A 20,043-nucleotide genomic window follows, 5' to 3' on the forward strand; every position below is an offset into this window, starting at 1 on the left:
TAGCTTATTTTAATTGGGAAAAAACACCCAGAATTTTTTTTGCTCTGTTTACTCATGACTCTGCCCTAGTTCATGGATTACTCCATCTCCAATAATCAAACACACACTCATACACACACACACAAATTATTTCTGTTTTGGTTATTGAAGATTGAGTAGCCCCACTGCTACTTTAGTAAAGTAAATGTTTTGGCAGCTCTTGAGAAATATGTGATGACAGTTCTCTTGAAGATGAAAGGGATTATCACATAATGTTGTAAGTACCAGATTGGATGCGTTGCTGAACAGGTGACCTCAGCTGGAAAGTTGTGATAAATTTGTGGGTATGTCTATAACTAATTTACTGAAGACTGCCTTTAGCATAACATAATGTATGAAGAATCTCATCCTCACTAACCAATTTTCATGTGATTCAAGCAACAGAAAAAGGTCTAGTAGTTCTCCTGTATCAAATTTTATTAATTTTTTAAACTGTACCATCAATATGCTGATTAATAGCCAATAATATTATTTTGGGCCAGGCAAATTAAATGATGCTGTCTAAGTGTTGTTCCAGTCTTTGAAGGCTGTGCAGGTCTGAATTGGGAAGAATGGACTCAGGCTCAGTCCTGACAAGAGTAAATGGCTAGAAATATTGAGCACCCTGCTCTTCCGTATTTGATCTTGGATGGAATTGCACCAGGTCTGGTGTGCAATTTGTCAGTCATCTTGAACTCAAGAGCTCCTGCTCAGAGTAGATGGCAGTTGGGGTCAATAGGGCCTTTACACCAGTTGTCCTTTCCTAAAATAGGAAACCTCTGACAGTCACTCTCTCCTAGTCACCTAGAACTGGGGATGCCCTGTTGGGGGGTCCTTTTATGTCCCAATAGGAGCTGAAGGACAGGAGCTCACTGTGCCCCATGGCAGCACTCAGGTCTCTAACACAGGCTTGCTGCTTGCCAACCATGCAAGCCACCGTGCTCTCAATAGTATGCATACCCAACTGCAGACACTGCCTGATTGTACTAGGTTAGGGGTAGGCAACCTCGGCTCTTTTATGACTCATGGACTTCAACTCCCAGAATTCCTGAGTCAGCATAGCTGACTCACGAATTTTGGAGATACTTTTGTAACCCTTTCCAGCTTCATGCAAGTCAACAATTCTTGATCGTCTTCTGAGAGCTCTTTTCTGTGAGGCATGGTTCACATCAGACAGTGCTTCTTGAGACCAGTAAACCCAAAACAGGTGTGTGTTTTTAAAGGGCAGGACAGCTGTCAGCAACACATCCAATATCATCACACTGATTGGAGTCAAGGTTGGCTCACTCCTGGCTCCAATTAGCTATTGGAGAAGTCATTAGGCTAGGGGTTCACATACTTTTTCCACTCTGCACTGTGAATGTTTACATGTTATGTTCAATTAAAACATGACAACAGCTAATGTTTGTGTAGTATTATTTTAAGCAACTGTGTTTTTCTATTGTGACTTACATGACGTTTAGAGTGCATTTTATGGCCAATTCATGCAAAACTCCACGCAATCCCAAAGGGTTCACATACTTTGTCTTGCAACTGTATATGAGTATCAGTGTTCCAAATGTTTCCATTTGAACCTGAAGTACTACATAGCCTTATATTTTAAAATTACTGCATAAACTGTAGCAGATCTTCAACTTGAAGGTCTCTCCTATGGATTGAGTAGAAACTTCTTTCACTTTAGATTAACTACCTCTTAAGGCAAATCTAGTATTCTCCTCAAGAGTTCTTATAGAAGTCTTTGGAACACTGGAATTCTGCACCACCACGGCCCGCCCCCAACAAGATGATAGAATAACTGAAACAAGGCTTTAAATTTTTTAATAAAAAATCTTTACAATTTAACATGATTTTTTTCACATTAGTTAAATAAGACAACCTACATTGAAAATCTGTTCAGTTTGATGTTAAATTCCTGAGCTAAATTGTATAGGTAAACTGAATGCATTAATTATAGCAGCAGACAAAAACAGTTTCTTACTAACACTGCCAGCAAAACAAAACTTTGATGAAAAAGCGTGCCAAAATATGAAGGCACAATTGATCTAACTGGAAATATGCATTTAGCTTTATTTCATCAATTTACATTCAGCCACTGTCAGACAACATAACAATGATGTAGAGAACCCTGGCTTTCAGGATCAACAATTTTAATATTCTTTTTCTTAATTTTAAATTTTAGTGGGTAAAACCTTCACAAGACTTTGGGGAGTTTTCAACTATCCATACCCATTGCATCCACGGAAACTGAGATATTCTGAAGCTATTTTACATTTTAATTAATGCTACAATGAAGACCAAAATTACATACATTTGCCACCCTGGCTCTATTAAGCATGGGCAATCCTGGCCTATATTGCAGTCAAAGTGTTTAGAAGACTTAGAGAAACTGGTACAGTATAGCACCTATACCATCCTAACAGTGATAAAACAGAAAACCTGTTTTACACCATCAAAGACATTTCCACTTCAAATTCTTTAAATAACACACATGAAACATACAGCAAAAGACACGGCTCCTTATTAAAGAAGCAAATTCCATACTTTCCCCTGGTTAGTTTAGGTTTTGAAAGTATATTTTCTGAGAAATCTTGTAGATGAACAATGTAAAAGAGTATTTAAATCCAATAAAATCTAATATACAAATCTAGGTTCCAAAATTTGTGGAAATATAAAACACAGAAACTCTAAAAGTTGCAGTAATGCATAAATAAAAATAAAATTATAATTATAAATCAAGTTCTTCCCCCATAGAAAGTTTAGAACTCAAAACTGTTCCCATAAAGGTACTTATTACTGTAATGTAAGCTTCTTACAAGAAGCAAAACACATTTGACTTCTTGGTTCCAGTCACAAAACCATATGCTATAAATTTATTCTGGCCAAGAAAGCAAGTGTTAGTCTAATTCTCTCTGTGTGCAAAAAATAATAATAATCTAGAAACTGAATATAGGTAAAATCAAGATCAAGAATCATGTACACTTTTAGTACTACCAAATAAATTAATGTGCCAAATTTATATTGCTTTGTTGCACTTCCATTTAATGCAACATTGACAAAAAATCAAAGATGCCAAAGATTATGAAAATATATCCACAAAATTGGACTTTTGATCAGGTCTGTTAGATACAACTTGCTTGATGGGAAATTCTTACAAGAGTAGCTGATCTGTTTCTCCAGCGCATTTGTGATGCATCAGCCTTGTCCTTATGACCCCTGAGCAAATTCATGGAGCGCAATATGAAGGTTTCTGAAAGCCTCTCTGAATACCTGGGTTTGTTGCAGCGCAAACCACATTATCATTCTTTTGTCTCTGCTTTTACTATCTTCTAATGTAGTAGTTTTCATGTTATCCAGAACAGTGAGGCAGGAAATAACTTTTTGCCCAGACACATTCAGTCCCGGGACTGATAGAAGAGAATATAACCAGATTCTGAGTTTTTTGAGATATCTGATGTTAACCCGTAGAAATCCTCAATAGCTTGGGCGTCTATTTTCTGAAACAAAATAGAGGCGTACACATTTCTCAAAAACAATAATTTGTAATTCTGTAGCAAAACTATGGCTTTAGCACCAACATATTAAAAAATAATTTGTCACTTACAGCAACAGAGGTATTTACTAAGAAAAACATGCATAATTGTTATTTTTGGTAAATAACAGATCTATATCAAGAGCAATAAATTAAATTGCTTCCAAATATTTCCAATTTTGACCACCTAAAGCCAAATAGCAAAAACGTAAGTTTAATGAATACATTTTACAAGCAATGAATCATAATAATTCTTACCTCTACGATGTCATCATCAAAGAGCAGCCAAAAATCATGGCTCTTTACAATAGCAATATAGTGTCCTCTGTTAGGTCCACTGTGCAAAGAAAATAATTAATGCTATATCATTTTCAAATTCAGTATTATGTGGGGGAGAGATTACATAAAATGATACTACCGAGAATCTTTGATTAGTTGTATAGCTTTTTTCTTAATAAACCAATATAATCTTTACTAAAGATTTTATTTGAAGAAAAAAAATTTGAAGAACAATTAAGCCAAAGAAGGGAAGGTGTGGAAAAAGTGGTTTCCTTACAGCTCCAAAGGGTCCTTGATGAAACTGATTAATTTGACCCCTTTCAGTTGGGTTTTGGACTGGGTGATGGGGTGGAAATGGCACTGGCCGTGCTTTGGATGATTTCTGGTGAAAGCAGAATAGAGGTAGTGCAACCATCCTTGCTCTCCTTGATCTATCAGCAGCTTTGATACCATCAACCATGGTATCCTTTTGGGATGGCTACGTGGTTTGGGGCTGGCACATTATTATTATTATTATTAATAATAATAATAATAATAATAATAATAATAATAATAATAATAATAATAATAATATTTATTAAACTTATATACCGCCCTTCTCCCGTAGGACCCAGGGCGGTTCACAAGGCAATTAAAACAACATTACAATACAAAAATTAATAACAATTAAAATAGATTAAATTTTCCTTAATTAAAATCTAAAACCCCTATAACTGATTAAAAACCCAATTACAATAAGTTAAAAAATTAAAAAATCCTCAGTCCTGGCCGGGAAGCTCAAAGAGCCAGGTCTTCAGGTCCCGGCGGAACGAATGAAAATCAGGGGCAGTCCTAAGCTCTACGGGTAACTGGTTTCAGAGGGCAGGCGTGCCCACAGAGAAGGCCCTCCCCCTGGGTGTTGCCCACCGGCAATCCTTTGCCGGCGGCACCCTGAGAAGGCCCTCCCTGTGGGAGCGCACAGGACGAAGGGAACCTGATTCCAGCAGCAGGCGTTCCCTCAGATATCCCGGACCCAAGCCATTTAGGGCTTTATAGGTCATCACCAGCACCTTGAATCTCACCCGGAGGGCAACCAGAAGCCAATGCAGCTTGCGGAGCAGAGGTGTTATATCGGAGTATCGGGAACCCCCATCACAACTCACGCGGCTGCATTCTGCACCAGTTGAAGCCTCCAAGTGGTTCTCAAGGGCAGCCCCATGTAGAGAGCATTGCAGTAGTCTAACCGGGAGGTCACAACTCCTTTTCCCAAAGACAGTCCCAATCAGTGTTAATAGGGAATGAGAGGTTCAGCCCACCACCACTCCTTTGTGGGGTACCACAGGGCTTGGTACTTTCTCCACTCCTTTTTAACATCTACATGAAACGGCTGGGTGAGATATTCTGATACCATGGGATGAGATACCATCCCTGCTGATCCAAGCGATGCTGTCACTGCCCTTTCTGAAAGCTGTAGAGATGGCTGGAGACTGGAGGGATCTGGAGGGGGGAACAACAGGCTTCAGCTGAACCCAGGTAAGACGAGGTGGCTGTGGTTGTAAGGAACCTCGGTATCCAATTGTTTAGCATTGTTAACTTTGGATGTGGTTGCACTACCTCAGACAGAGGTTATAAGGCAGTTAAAAGTAACATTTAATGCACTATCAGTCATTATGGTAGTGATCCTTAGGCCAGGATTGTACATATGTAATAAATTTCAGACTTTATGTTTAGGATTTTAGCATATATACATAGCACTATTTTCCAATAAGTTAACAAAAAACAGATTGTAATTATTACCTTCCACAATGAACTACCACTGCCACAAGATCATACATTCTGTCAGGATTTGTGGCATCACCAGATGTATTAAACAGTCGAAGTTCTAAAGGGAATACTACCCTATAGGAGAGTTTTGTATATCGATGTAGCTGGTCCATGTATTTAAATCTTTTCAGATGGAGAGCAAGAATCATAGGCAGCTTTTTTACTTTCATTCTGAAAGAAAATTAAACTGATCACCACATTTAATTAGATTTCAAAGTCTATTTTGCTACCTGTCTGCAAAGTCATAAAAAATTAATCGAATTCTGTTATCAATTTATTATCTCAATATTACCATTTGCTAAAAGTTCACACAAGGCAATGACCTCATGCAAAAGCTCAAAATATGCAGTTAATTATATATATTGCTAACATTCAAAATAAATGCAAATAGTACCTTTTGTGTGCTTCCTGTTTACTGCGACACTCTTCACAGTAATATTTATATTCACTGCACAGGGTTTCTGTGTTGCTGAAACCCCTAAAACAGGGGAATAAAAACATTAAGAAAATTCAATTTTTGAATAAATTATATTGAAAGACCAACAACTATGAATTATCTTACTGAAATATTTTTATACTGAACGGACATCTCATATTTGAAACACTATGCACTAAGTAAGTTCAAGTTCAATTAAGGAAGAATATAAAAAGTGTTATGAAGTCTAATAATCTAAAACTGGTCCAATAAAACCATTTTACTTACTTTATCTCAAATAAGTTTATATGCTTACGAATCAGGGATAAGTTATTGCTCATACCTTAAACAATGTGTGATTGAAGTATTTTGTTCCACATCAACAGAAAGATCTAAAAAATCTTCATCTTTGCTGCTTATCTGCAAGTTAAAATAAATTGTATAATCATCCATTTATGTACATTTTTGAAAGAGTTTAAACTAAAAATAGATGAACTAGCAATAAAAATCAATAACGGTAATGATGGTGACTAAACTTTTAATAAAATTGACTCTTTTTAGAGAAAGAATGCTATTGTTTTCATCTTTCCAATTGTGAATATTTCACTATTAAAAGTATGGTAAACGCCATATAATTTCAGGGATCTTCTTTTGATTTCTCCTTTCATACAGAAAAAAACAGATTCATTTCTCTTGAGTACCTCAGTACTCATCGTAAATTGGTTCTGGGACACGTGATAAGTACCAAAAATGATGTGTACCAAACAAATTTTTTCCATAAGGAATATTTCCATATTCACTCTTTCTAAATGCTATATGTCACCAACCTTTTTTATATTAAACATTTTGATCAGGTTACTACAAAAAAAGTCCTTGCATGCAAATAAACATCTGTTGTTCGATTCCATTAAGTCAGACTGTGAAAAAAAAGTTTATTGAACTCACACAAAATTCAAATTCATATCAATATTTTATACTCAGCTTTTGATCCATTGCCAAAAACAGTATTTGTTTTTAGACATCATTGGATCAGGCAGGGAAGTTATGCCAGTGACTCGGTCAGCCAAAGAATTCCGACTGGCTGGCAGAGAGAGTTGTCTCCTGCTGCCTCTGCCCTCTGTAACATTCTTCCCACCCAGAGTCAGACGTTTGTCCTCTCTCTTGGCCTTTTGGAAGGTTGTGAAAACATGGCCCCGAGGTCTTGTTTTGGGTGCACACAGGAAGACATAACCATGAGGCTGGTTAGCATCCTGAAAGGCCTCTCTCCCCTTTAATTATTTTTAACACCAAATTTTAATCATCCTTGGCTCTTTTAAAATTTATATACTACTGTTTTAATGTTTTATTTGTACATCACCCAGAGTCCCTCTGCAAGGGAGATGGCCGGTTTCAAAAATTGATAAATACTGAAAATTAAGACAGATTTGTAGACGATGCTTACAGTTTCACAGGTGAGACACCTTGTTTCATTGGTTAATGTTCCCTGGAAGATTTCATGAACCCATGTTGGATCTGGGGAATTATTGTTTTCACTGTCAATGCTGCCATTAGGTAGACGACCATTCTGTTTCTCCTGTTTTCTCTCCTCTTGCAAAATATCTGCCACTGTATTCAGCAAATAGTTCAAAAATTCATGTGCATCTTGCTGCATATAATTGTCAAACAGCTCTACAAAAAAATTGATATGTTTAGTCTACTTCTTAGATACTGTAAATAGATTTAAAAAGCAATTGCTGAGAATAAACAATGTCAGAAAGCTATTACACACATCCTACCTAACTTTCTATAGCATCTGGTTTGCCATCATATAAGAGAGTGTTGAGCTACCTAAGCTTTGAGGTTGAATTTTGTTCAACATTATTCCAGCCTCAGTCTCCCAACATACATTTAGCATGATCCAAAAAACCCTAAAACAGGGGTGTCAAACTGCCGGCCCGCAGGCTGGATGCATCATAGCAAAACTGTGCCCACCCCATTGCCAGTAATGGCAAAAAAGTCGCAATACGTCATGACACGTCATATGACGTTGCAAGTTTGACACCGTCCTAAAACGAACTGCAAGAGGCTGGAACATATATTCTGGACTCCCATACATTACATTATTTCAGGTGTGTTATTGGAACTTGGTTCTACATATACTTAAAACTTTCAAAAATGGGGGAGAGGTGTTCCTTTTTATTGCTGCAATTATTACAGAAACATATTGAAGAGGACTGAGAATATTTTTTCAAACAACAGAAAAGGATTTCTGCAGTACACAAGCCTGCTTCCACCGAATAGTAAATAATAATAATAATAATAATAATAATAATAATAATAATAATAATAATAATAATAATAATAATTTGTATACCGCCCTTCTCCCAAAGGACTCAGGGCGGTGAACAGGGCAATACATACTAAAATACAAGAATACAAAAATTAAAAAGAGATTAAACAAAGTGCCCAATATAACAATACATTAAAATACATTAAAATAATAATAAAACCAAACCCATCACCCATCAGGCCAGGCCGGCTTGTTCGAATATATGTTCATTAATATGATCCTGGGAAAAGATGTGGCTGCTTTAAAGAGTTACAGATAGGAGCTTTTTGGATTGAATGCTCAAAGGGTCTTTTTGGAATCAAATCCAAAACAACGCACAGCCCCATTACCTATGAGAATAGTCTGCAATTTAATAGTTTTATAAAAAAAAATTCAAATGAGTATTGAACATACAGCATGCCTAGTAATGGAACACTGATCCCATGAAAGCTAAGACCTTGAAATGTTTTTTTCTGTCTTGCATTTAACCATATAGTTAAGAAAAAAATGCTTAAACAAAAAATAACTATTACTTTATCTTTCAGAAGCACTATTCATTTTGATTCGTAGTATGAAACTGCACCCCTTTATGGATTGAACTGCAATCTCTTGAATCCATAATAAAATGCTAAAATGAATCTAAAAATCCAAAATGAAAAAACACATATTTCTGCTTGTGATAGGGTTCCCTGGCTCTTTCAAATTGTTTTTTCAGTATTTCTTTTCAGTTAATTGATACCTGATGTTTTGTTCCTCACAACTGCTTAATAATCTGAGTATTTAAAAATCTCTGTAATTCATGTATGTGCTTTTCTTAATTAAGCAGATACTGAATCAAATTACTAAAATGGTATTCTTTAGGAATAAACAGAAAGGCTACTCACAAGTATAAATGATTTGTTCAAAGGTTGGTCAAATGAAATAATCATGAGTTCCTTATACCATGCAAAACATCTTGACAATGCAATTGAATTTGAGGAGCAACAACAAACCAGAGAGACAAATAAGTCTCCATCTGGTCTCTTGTTAAAAAAAAAAGTTTTCATCCTAACAGAACTGAAGAATTTCACCACAGTTGCAAATGTATAAATAAATAATCACGGTATCTTTCTGAACAAATGTTCAATTCTAGTTGAATAGTCATTTGTAGAAGATGTACAATTAATGCTTCTGATATTGGCAAGTTAAAACAGTTTCGTCGTCATTTCAGTTAAAATAAACTGAATAGATGCCTGGAATTGGTAGATAACAGAATTCTGTGAATGAAGTATCCCTTAATTGTGGATGATAGCATTTCACTTGTATTGGATAGAGTACCTAGTCTAGTATGCTAGCTGTGCACTCTTGAGTAAGGCAGAAAACAACTTATATCTGGGAGCTCTTATTCTCAGTAAGTTATTCAGTGGCTTACTTTTGTAAACTGCAGTTAATTAATTGTGATCGCATTTTACTAATGGGAAAAATCTTCAGTATTTACAAATCCACTTCTAAATTCTATTCAAAACACTGGTGTTTACAGCAAATCATAATAACTTTGGCTTCCTTAGGGATTTTCAACATGTCACCTTCTGTGATACCGTTCAGACACCAAGTTAAGATTGGTTTTGTTTACCAGAATATTTTTATTATGTTAGCTGTGCTAATCAAATTCCATTAAGTTGTAGTGTTATTAAAGTTTTGCTGAGTGCTATTTTACTGAAATTGTGTCTTCAGGCAATTTTTAACTTTTCTTTAATCAGATGCTATCAAGCACTACCTTGTTTATAATAAATGTGTTGTAAGGAAGACTGACTTTGGACTTACAAAGCATAAGACTTTTATGACAAATTTTTTGGATTTTGAAGATTAGTCCAAGTAAGAATATTGAATGATGGGGGGGGAATGCCCATTTTATCATTAAATTAGTTAAAGGCAAAGTCTTTACAACAATAAAATAAAACATTACCATTCTCTTTTCGTAGTCTTGTTATAAACTTTTTAGGAGGTATCACTCCAACTTTCTTCTTCTGGGTGGCTATACTGTGGAAGAGATCAGCTAAGCAGGTGAGAAGACTCTCTTTTTTTCTGGGCTGACTCTTGTATGCCAAGACTTTCTCTCGAAATGGTCGACAAAAATAAAGTGCCTGAAGAACTGAATTACAGTAGCATGTATTTCCAAACTAGAAAACAAATTGACAATTTAGCCTGACAAGAGTCAGTAAGCAAATGGTACGCAGAAAGAAATTTGCTAAAGCATATTAATGATTTTTGGATTCTGAAGAATAACATAATCCATGAATTAGGGATAAAAATAATGGTCAGCAATCATACACGTGTTTACTGCCACCCAGCTTAGATTTTACATATATTTTATATAATACTTTTATATTTCTACAACTGATTTGCCAAGTAATTCTGAAAAACCAACCATAAAGATAGAGAATTTTCTTAACATTCTTGATATCCAGCAAGTGCAGGCTGGTATATACAAAACATTAGTATTGTACATGAACAAAAACCAAAATATACCCAACATGTTCCTGAAATGGATAATTTGTCCATTTTTACTTTCATTAAGGATTCTCCAATTGACTTGCTAGGAATTATACTGATCTGAAAAATATTATCTTAGCATATAAACTAGGTTACAGTTATGAATAATTTGTGATCTATTCTATACCAAAATTAAATACATTAAACATTATTGTTCATTAAACTGAATTAATTAAAATTAATTAAATAATATTATAGTCACTTTTATTATTTTCTCGCAGCTATAAATCTCTAATGTACTAGCAAGCAATTTTTCAACAACTTTCTTATTCTACATGTTTAATTCCATTTCTTTTTCGAAGCAACCAAAATATGAAACTTACATTTACTAAGCCAAAATAATGTTCATTGACTGGGAATTGTTCTGGACCAATTTCTTTCTCTAAGGCTGAGGCATTAGCGCCCTAAGAGGGGAAAAAAAGTATTTAGAGGCTAATTGTTAAAGTATTTTCTTGTATAGTTTGACTATACAAGTTAAGTAGTTTACTGAAGAAAGAACTAAATAAGTTGTGGGAAGCAATAATAATGGTATAATTTTTAACATTTTGTAAGATATAAAATTTCAAACAAATTTAAATAATAAATGAGTTTATGGTGTACCAAAAAGGAAATTAGACTGGCCCGGCCATTGTTTTCAGCTTAATTTTTCCTATAATTCCAATAGAAATCCATAAATTGTTCTTATTAGATATGGTAGAAAGAATATTTATTAATATAATTAGCATTTGTGTGTATATAGGTGGGTGAATCTTATACCAGGCATCTATAATTATAGTTGATGTTACTATTATAAACTTACAAATTTTCCAATCAGGAAAATGGACTACATTTTAATTTTCTAAAATTAAAAAAATTCAAAAGAGATTATAGAGCCGAAAGATAAAAATCAGAACCCAAAGGTAAAAAACACTAGAAAAAGGAAATTATTGAATTGTATTTAGCATATAATACAGCTGATATGGTTAGTATCATTCATACAAGGCATTTTCAGTTATGCATGCATAAAGAAAAATGAAAGTACAAATTGTCAATTAATATAATTGTTAGATTAAATAAATAAAAAGAATCCAAATGGTAATATTTAAATTAATAAAAAATGTTTCAAATTGTTATATTTTGAACCTTTTTTTTCTAATAAAATCTATGCTTGCAGACATATATCATTCTTGCACTAACGTTTCTGGATAGAATGCCAGGCTATCCCTTAAACAGAAATATTTTTCTAAACTTATTTCTGATACCAGAATTTTAGAAGAAGTACATTCAGGTAGACCTTGACTTAGGACCACAATTGAGCCCCAAAGTTCTGTTGCTAAGAAAGACACTTGTTAAGTGAGTTTTTTACCATTTTATGATCTTCCTTGCCATAATTGTTAAGTGAATCACTGCAGTTGTTAAATTAGTAACATGCTCTTGCTTCCCCATTGACTTTGCTTGTCAGAAGGTTACAAAAGGTGATGATGACTTGACCCCAGGGCACTGCAATCATCATAAATCTGTGTCAATTGCCAAGTGTCTGAATTTTAATCAAATGACCATGGGGATACTCAATGATCATAAGTATGAAAAACAGTCATAAGTCACTTTTTTCAGTGTTGTTGTAACTTTCATTAAATGAACTGTTTTAAGTCAAGGACTCTGTATTAGAGGAAGAATAAAGACAAGAGTTGTAAAAGGGCAGGATGAGTAGTTTCAGCAAAACACTCAACGAAGTCACACATGATATTCTACTAGAGAAGGTGACAAATGTGGGTTGGGCTTTATTACCATTAAATGGATATAGAATTGGATGCACAATCATATTCAATGAGTGTACAATACTCTGCCTCAAACTGAAGGGAAACATCTAAGGAAATATCAGAGCTTCTAGGACCTGAATGAATGAGGAGTCAGAAAATATGATAATCAATTCTGCAGATAACACAAAATACAGAGAAGATGAGGTAGCTAACATTAGGACAGTATTAATAAGTTGTAACATTAGACAAAAACTTAAAAGGTGTATTTTAACAGCTACAAATGCAAAGTTGTTGATCTGGGTAGGACAAAGCAAAGACATAAATACAGCATGAGAAGGGCACATAGTATTCAACAGTATATGCAGGAAAAAAAATCTGGGCATATGGATCACAACCTGAACATGAATCAACATTGTGATTCAGATGTAAAAAAAAAAGCAAACCCTCAGCTGCATCAACAGTGGTACTGAATCAAGACCAATAGAAGTAATTCCTTTTCTCCATTTTGCATTAGTCAGATCGTTCCTCGAACACTGGATTCAAGGCACTAGATTTTCAGAAGAACATTGATAAACCAGATTATGTCTAGAAGAGAGCAACCAAACTGTTAAAGGTATTGTGTGTGTTTAGCCTGCAGAAGCAGAGTGAGGAAAAATATAAGGGCAGCCCTTGTTCAGTGACCACTTGTTCAGCTACCATTTGGAGTAATGACAGTGCTGAATGAGGAGACTTACAAGGTTTCTCATAGTTGCAGCTGTCACAGCATCCCCATGGTAACGTGACTGCAATTTGGGCACTTGGCAACCGGCTTGCAATTACAATAGCCAGAGAATTCTGCAGTCAAGTGATCACCACTTGCAACTCTCACTGCTAGTTTCCAACAAGCAAAGCCAATGGGGAAGCTAACAGGAGATGGCAACTAGCAATCATGTGACCAGGGGATGCTGCAAAATTACAGGGAGTGCAGAATTATTAGGCAAATGAGTATTTTGACCACATCATCCTCTTTATGCATGTTGTCTTACTCCAAGCTGTATAGGCTCGAAAGCCTACTACCAATTAAGCATATTAGGTGATGTGCATCTCTGTAATGAGAAGGGGTGTGGTCTAATGACATCAACACCCTGTATCAGGTGTGCATAATTATTAGGCAACTTCCTTTCCTTTGGCAAAATGGGTCAAAAGAAGGACTTGACAGGCTCAGAAAAGTAAAAAATAGTGAGATATCTTGCAGAGGGATGCAGCACTCTTAAAATTGCAAAGCTTCTGAAGCGTGATCATCGAACAATCAAGCGTTTCATTCAAAATAGTCAACAGGGTCGCAAGAAGCGTGTGGAGAAACCAAGGCGCAAAATAACTGCCCATGAACTGAGAAAAGTCAAGCGTGCAGCTGCCAAGATGCCACCTGCCACCAGTTTGGCCATATTTCAGAGCTGCAACATCGCTGGAGTGCCCAAAAGCACAAGGTGTGCAATACTCAGAGACATGGCCAAGGTAAGAAAGGCTGAAAGACGACCACCACTGAACAAGACACACAAGCTGAAATGTCAAGACTGGGCCAAGAAATATCTCAAGACTGATTTTTCTAAGGTTTTATGGACTGATGAAATGAGAGTGAGTCTTGATGGGCCAGATGGATGGGCCCGTGGCTGGATTGGTAAAGGGCAGAGAGCTCCAGTCCGACTCAGACGCCAGCAAGGTGGAGGTGGAGTACTGGTTTGGGCTGGTATCATCAAAGATGAGCTTGTGGGGCCTTTTCGGGTTGAGGATGGAGTCAAGCTCAACTCCCAGTCCTACTGCCAGTTTCTGGAAGACACCTTCTTCAAGCAGTGGTACAGGAAGAAGTCTGCATCCTTCAAGAAAAACATGATTTTCATGCAGGACAATGCTCCATCACACGCGTCCAAGTACTCCACAGCGTGGCTGGCAAGAAAGGGTATAAAAGAAGGAAATCTAATGACATGGCCTCCTTGTTCACCTGATCTGAACCCCATTGAGAACCTGTGGTCCATCATCAAATGTGAGATTTACAAGGAGGGAAAACAGTACACCTCTCTGAACAGTGTCTGGGAGGCTGTGGTTGCTGCTGCACGCAATGTTGATGGTGAACAGATCAAAACACTGACAGAATCCATGGATGGCAGGCTTTTGAGTGTCCTTGCAAAGAAAGGTGGCTATATTGGTCACTGATTTGTTTTTGTTATGTTTTTGAATGTCAGAAATGTATATTTGTGAATGTTGAGATGTTATATTGGTTTCACTGGTAAAAATAAATAATTGAAATGGGTATATATTTGTTTTTTGTTAAGTTGCCTAATAATTATGCACAGTAATAGTCACCTGCACACACAGATATCCCCCTAAAATAGCTATAACTAAAAACAAACTAAAAACTACTTCCAAAAATATTCAGCTTTGATATTAATGAGTTTTTTGGGTTAATTGAGAACATGGTTGTTGTTCAATAATAAAATTAATCCTCAAAAATACAACTTGCCTAATAATTCTGCACTCCCTGTATAGGATTTGCTTAATACGGGCACCCGGAACCCTAACCCTTACTCCAAGTGGTTCACATAATTTGGAAATTATTAATTCTGCCATTAACCCGCCTAGAACTACATATTGATTTGCAGCCCCATCACGTTTTATGCATATTTTTGACTCGCAATCAACTACTTAATGTTATTACTAAGTCAATTACTCCATCCTCTACTTCCATTTTGTTTCCTACTTGGAAAAAGTTGTAGTGGCATATGATAAATTTCAATGTTACTTCAGTCCATTTTTTTAACCTGCCAAGATCATTTTGAGGTTTGTTTTCTGAGTTATTAACCCTCCTTCAATTTTGTACCATTTACAGCTTAGTAAGCATTTCTTTCATCCAATTATTAACACAATTATTGAAGTATACTCAAAATGTATCCTTGTGGAAACCCAATGAATATAACTTTATTTTTATTAAACCTATGTAGCCATACTAGTATGTTCTATTGTCCTCCATATTTTCCTAATTGGAATTCTTGGCAACTGTGTGCCATTGGTTGTAACTGCATACCCATACACATTCATCTTCACCATTTTTTGGACACCCCAATAGGAAGGCTTTTATTTTTTCTTATTCCATGTACAGGCTCTCATTTTAACCAAGTACAAACTCTTTATGTAGAACAGGGGTGTCAAACTGCCGGCCTGCGGGCTGGTTGCATCATGCGGCGGTTGCACCCACCCCAGCTCCCAGCAATGCAAAAAGTTGTGATATGTCATGACATGTCACATGACACAGCGAGTTTGACACCCGTGATGTAGAAGGAAATCTTCTTAGGGATTTCCTACCTAAACTTTTCCACCAACCTGTTGTTATTCACTGTTTTCTCATTAAGTGATCTCATTCTCTGGAACCTGCCTTTTAAAATCATTATTAGTCTCAGCTTATTCAACAGGAAACAACCATTCAATCCCTATCTGACAGGGGTTCCCAACCGAGGGTGCAAAATGATATTCAGGGGGCGCAAAAACTTGAATTTCAAAATTATAGTGTATATGCATAATTTGTTGCCATTATTTCAAACTTTTGTAAGGGGTGCGAGAATATATCAGAAGCGTTCTAGGGGTGCGGGATACAGTTGCAAGAAAAAGTATGTGAATCCTTTGGGATTACGTGGAGTTTTGCATGAATTGGCCATAAAATGCACTTACATGACGTTTAGAGCGCATTTTATGGCCAATTCATGCAAAACTCCACGTAATCCCAAAGGGTTCACATACTTTTTCTTGCATCTGTACAGAAACAGTTGGGAGGAGCTGCTATTTGGCAATCAGCACCTCTTGGGACACTCTACTTACAATTCACAGCTATTCAAGAAAATCACCTTTTCACAGTTCTTCACACCTCAGCACATAATCTATCAAAGCACACAGTAGCTTTTTGCAGTCCCTATCTTCTGTTCTTCCTGTTAGTTCACTTGACAAGCACCTGTTAGTTATTCTTGTCTGCTTGATTACTTACAAAGCATTTTTGGTATTATTATATCTTATGGAATAACTAGTCAGAACTCCTTGTTGTCTCTTCTTCTGAAGATTACATATAGCTGCAGAAAAATGATATACCAACTTACAAGCCATTTTGATCTGGGTAGCTGGCTTGAGAATACTAATTTTCATACAATATGGCTAACTAATCTGGGAAACTTAATGCTAAAAATATTTCCTTTATATTTTGGAAAAAGTAATTTAAATGAAGGGCACACAACCTACAATCTTTATGCATCCCATTTATCTAGGGTGTGAGATTTGTCAACTCTTTTTTTTTTGCATTGGGATGGTTTAAAGGGCAGAATGAAAGAGAGAAAATTATTTATCTCAGAAACAGGGACTTAAGGTAAATGTATCAGGGCTGTCAAACTCGCAACATCACATGATGTGTTGTGACGTATCATGACTTTTTTTCCATTGCCAGTAATGGGGTGGGCGCAGTTTCAGCATGATGCATTCGGCTCACAGGCCAACAGTTTGACACACACCCCCAGATCTAGATAATGATTTACAAACCTGTAAAACAATAACTCTTCTGCCAACCTAGCAGTTCGAAGGCACGTCAAAATGCAAGTAGAAAAATAGGGACCACTACGGTGGGAAGGTAACAGCGTTCCGTGCGCCTTTGGCGTCTAGTCATGCCGGCCACATGACCACGGAGATGTCCTCGGACAAGCGCTGGCTCTTCGGCTTTGAAACGGAGATGAGCACCGGCCCCTAGAGTCGGAATCGACTAGCACGCATGTGCGGGGGAACCTTTACCTTTTTACCTTTAAAACAATAACTATTGTTTCCTGAGGAGCTTTTAACTTAGCTTCACAATGATCGTTTGCATTACATTGAAAGAAGAAATAGTACAATGGCTCTAAACATCTTCTCCATACTAATTTTAAACTAAACTGCCAAAGAGTAAACGATGAAATAAAAAAGCACACCCAAAGGTGTACATATCTATTTTTCTAAATCACATTTCATAAGTACCGGTAAGTCAACTACTAAGAGACTTTCAAGTGATTAAGAGGATACTTTTTAAAGAATCACAGTCTCACTAAAAACCCACAAATGCTTACCAGCAGTGAAATACATAAATATTACGAATATTTCACTGTTCTGCTGGACTACTGAACCATTTTCAACGAGTTGGCACAGATCCCACCGTCATCCTTGTTTTAATTCCATACTGCTGCTACACAACCCTCTCCGTTTGCTAAATTTGTTCTACCTAAACTTCTCCTTTCACCACACCCACATCCAAAATTCTTTTGCTTTCCTCAAGTTTTTCTGTTTTTGTCTCATTCCTCCTGCCTCTCCAGAGCATTGAGCAAAATTACCAACTGGCTCTCCTGGGAAATGTTCTCCATCATTTGTAAGACATCAACAAGTTATTTTTCCACCAAATTTCAATACGAAGTTATCCCCCCCCCCCCGCTGCCGCCTTTATATGGCTAAAACAAAATTCTTAAGAGAGGACTTTGACGAGGAAATCCCGAAAGATCCGTTCAGTTCCGGTGCTCCAGCCAGACAAAATTGCAGGCTTAAGATTTCTTTACCTGCAAGCCTTTTGAAGCCAAGATCAGGCATTACATCCCATCAAATATCATTGTTGGTGCTGGAGAAGACTCCTGCGAGTCCCTTGGACTGCAAGGCGATCAAACCGGTCAGTCCTAGAGGAGATCAACCCTGACTGCTCTTTAGAAGGCCAGATCCTGAAGTTGAAACTTTTGGCCACCTAATGAGGAGGAAGGACTCACTGGAGAAGAGCCTAATGCTGGGAAAGATCGAGGGCAATAGAAGAAGGGGACGACAGAGAATGAGATGGCTGGATGGAGTCACTGAAGCAGGAGGCGTGAGCTTAAATGGACTCCAGAAGATGGTAGAGGACAGGAAAGCCTGGAGGAACATTGTCCATAGGGTCGCGATGGGTCGGACACGACTTCGCAACTAACAACAACAAAGTATCATTGCACGAGATCGCCTTCTATTAAATCCTAACCTTTGACAGGTAGGTCAGTTTGCTCGAATTCCAGGGGCTTTGCTTGTGAGTAAATACGCATGAGGACACAAGTCTGCCTGGAAGAAGCAGCCCTCCACAGGGAGAAGGGGACTCGGACGCTCCCCCGATCCCTTCACCCAAGGCCCCATATTCCCTTCTCAATTGAAGGTAAGGCACACCTTCGCCCGGGGTTCCGCCCAGTTTCCCCCCCACCCCACCCTACCCTACCCCACCCGGCGGCCCGCCTCTCATCCGCCACCGCGCATGGGCCCGAAAGGGCGAGGGAACAGGGGGCACCTCCCCTCACACTCACCATGGTACAGATGGAGGCTATTTTGGAGACTGTCATTAGGATTTCCATCCGCGCAGCGCCATCTTCTCCCACCCAATCACAACGTCGAGCCGGGCCGGGGGAGTCCCGCCTGAGGAGGAAGAAGGCAGCCCGGCGGCGGCGCCGCCTTCAGCAGCTTACAGCGGAACCCACCAGGGCTCCGCCCGCCTAACGAAACGGCCCGTCACAGCTCTGGCCGTCGTCGAAAGGCGAGCGGCACGCGCTGGTTACGCTCACCGTCCCCTCCCCGCTTTCGCTTCTTGCAGGATCCGCGCGCACGCCACGGCGCGAGCCGGCCCTTCTTCCGCCCACACATGCGCGCGCGCGCGCCTGGTCGTCTCTGCGGGCTGAACCCAGATTTCTCTGGCCCTCGAACTCGACCAATCAGGTTTCACTGCTCACGCACCAGCGCTCTCCCTGGCCGGTCTTGCTATTCTAGGTCTTAGAGATAACCCGGTTCCAGCTGCTGGGTCTTACTTAATGGCGGGCAGCCGGGTTGCTGAAACACCTGGGATCGCACATCAAGCCGTGCTCAGATTTGCTTGCATACGTGCCGTGTACAAGGCGTGCTTTATGGTTTAATAGGCTATGGGATATCATCCATTTGCGGCTTATCTTAGCATGGCGTAGCATGATGAAAGATCACAGCCAGTAAAATCCTCACAAGGAGCACTTCTACCAGAGCCAAGGGTTTATTTATCCGTTTAGCTTGTGACTATAAGTCCTCTCCGTGTGTGGGATTTCTTGCCATAGGTTTGCACTCTTGAACTATAATTGCAATTAATTTTAAGTTGTAGCTTAATCATGGCTTAATCTTACATCTTATACAAACTGGCACAATATATTCCAACGCTTTCATCAAATCTACTGATTAATTAAGCAGGATAACGTATATCAATATATGCATATTCGTATAGAACAGGGGTAGGCAAGCTCGGCTCTTTTATGACTCGTGGACTTCAACTCCCAGAATTCCTGAGCCAGCTATACTATGCTGGCTCAGGAATTCTGGGAATTGAAGTCCACGAGTCATAAAAGAGCCGAGCTTGCCTACCCCTGGT

At 38.0% G+C, this 20,043-nt stretch overlaps 1 protein-coding gene across 1 annotated transcript; it reads right to left on the reverse strand.

Moving 5' to 3' along the window:
• Positions 1-1,820: 1,820 nt before the first annotated feature.
• USP12 (ubiquitin specific peptidase 12) lies at positions 1,821-19,278 on the reverse strand. The gene is made up of 9 exons (XM_083362224.1): positions 18,965-19,278; positions 11,208-11,288; positions 10,298-10,511; positions 7,486-7,712; positions 6,388-6,464; positions 6,024-6,107; positions 5,603-5,800; positions 3,806-3,884; positions 1,821-3,512 (listed from the first exon to the last, which is right to left on the reverse strand). Exons 1-9 carry the CDS (start codon positions 19,010-19,012, stop codon positions 3,411-3,413), a joined length of 1,110 nt encoding a protein of 369 aa, XP_083218350.1. The 5' UTR covers positions 19,013-19,278; the 3' UTR covers positions 1,821-3,410.
• Between the last annotated feature and the right edge of the window lie 765 nt (positions 19,279-20,043).

This window comes from Vipera ursinii (assembly GCF_947247035.1).
Source record: "Vipera ursinii genome assembly, chromosome: 4".
Taxonomy (NCBI): Eukaryota; Metazoa; Chordata; class Lepidosauria; order Squamata; family Viperidae; genus Vipera; species Vipera ursinii.

Coding starts and splice junctions, on each gene's coding strand:
- USP12 (XM_083362224.1), bottom strand. CDS start 19,012: ATGGAAATCCTAATGACAGTCTCCAAAATAGCCTCCATCTGTACCATG. Junction 5,801..6,023: donor AAACAGGAAGCACACAAAAG/GTACTATTTGCA, acceptor ATTTTCTTTCAG/AATGAAAGTAAAAAAGCTGC. Junction 3,513..3,805: donor TTGATGATGACATCGTAGAG/GTAAGAATTATT, acceptor ATTTTGTTTCAG/AAAATAGACGCCCAAGCTAT.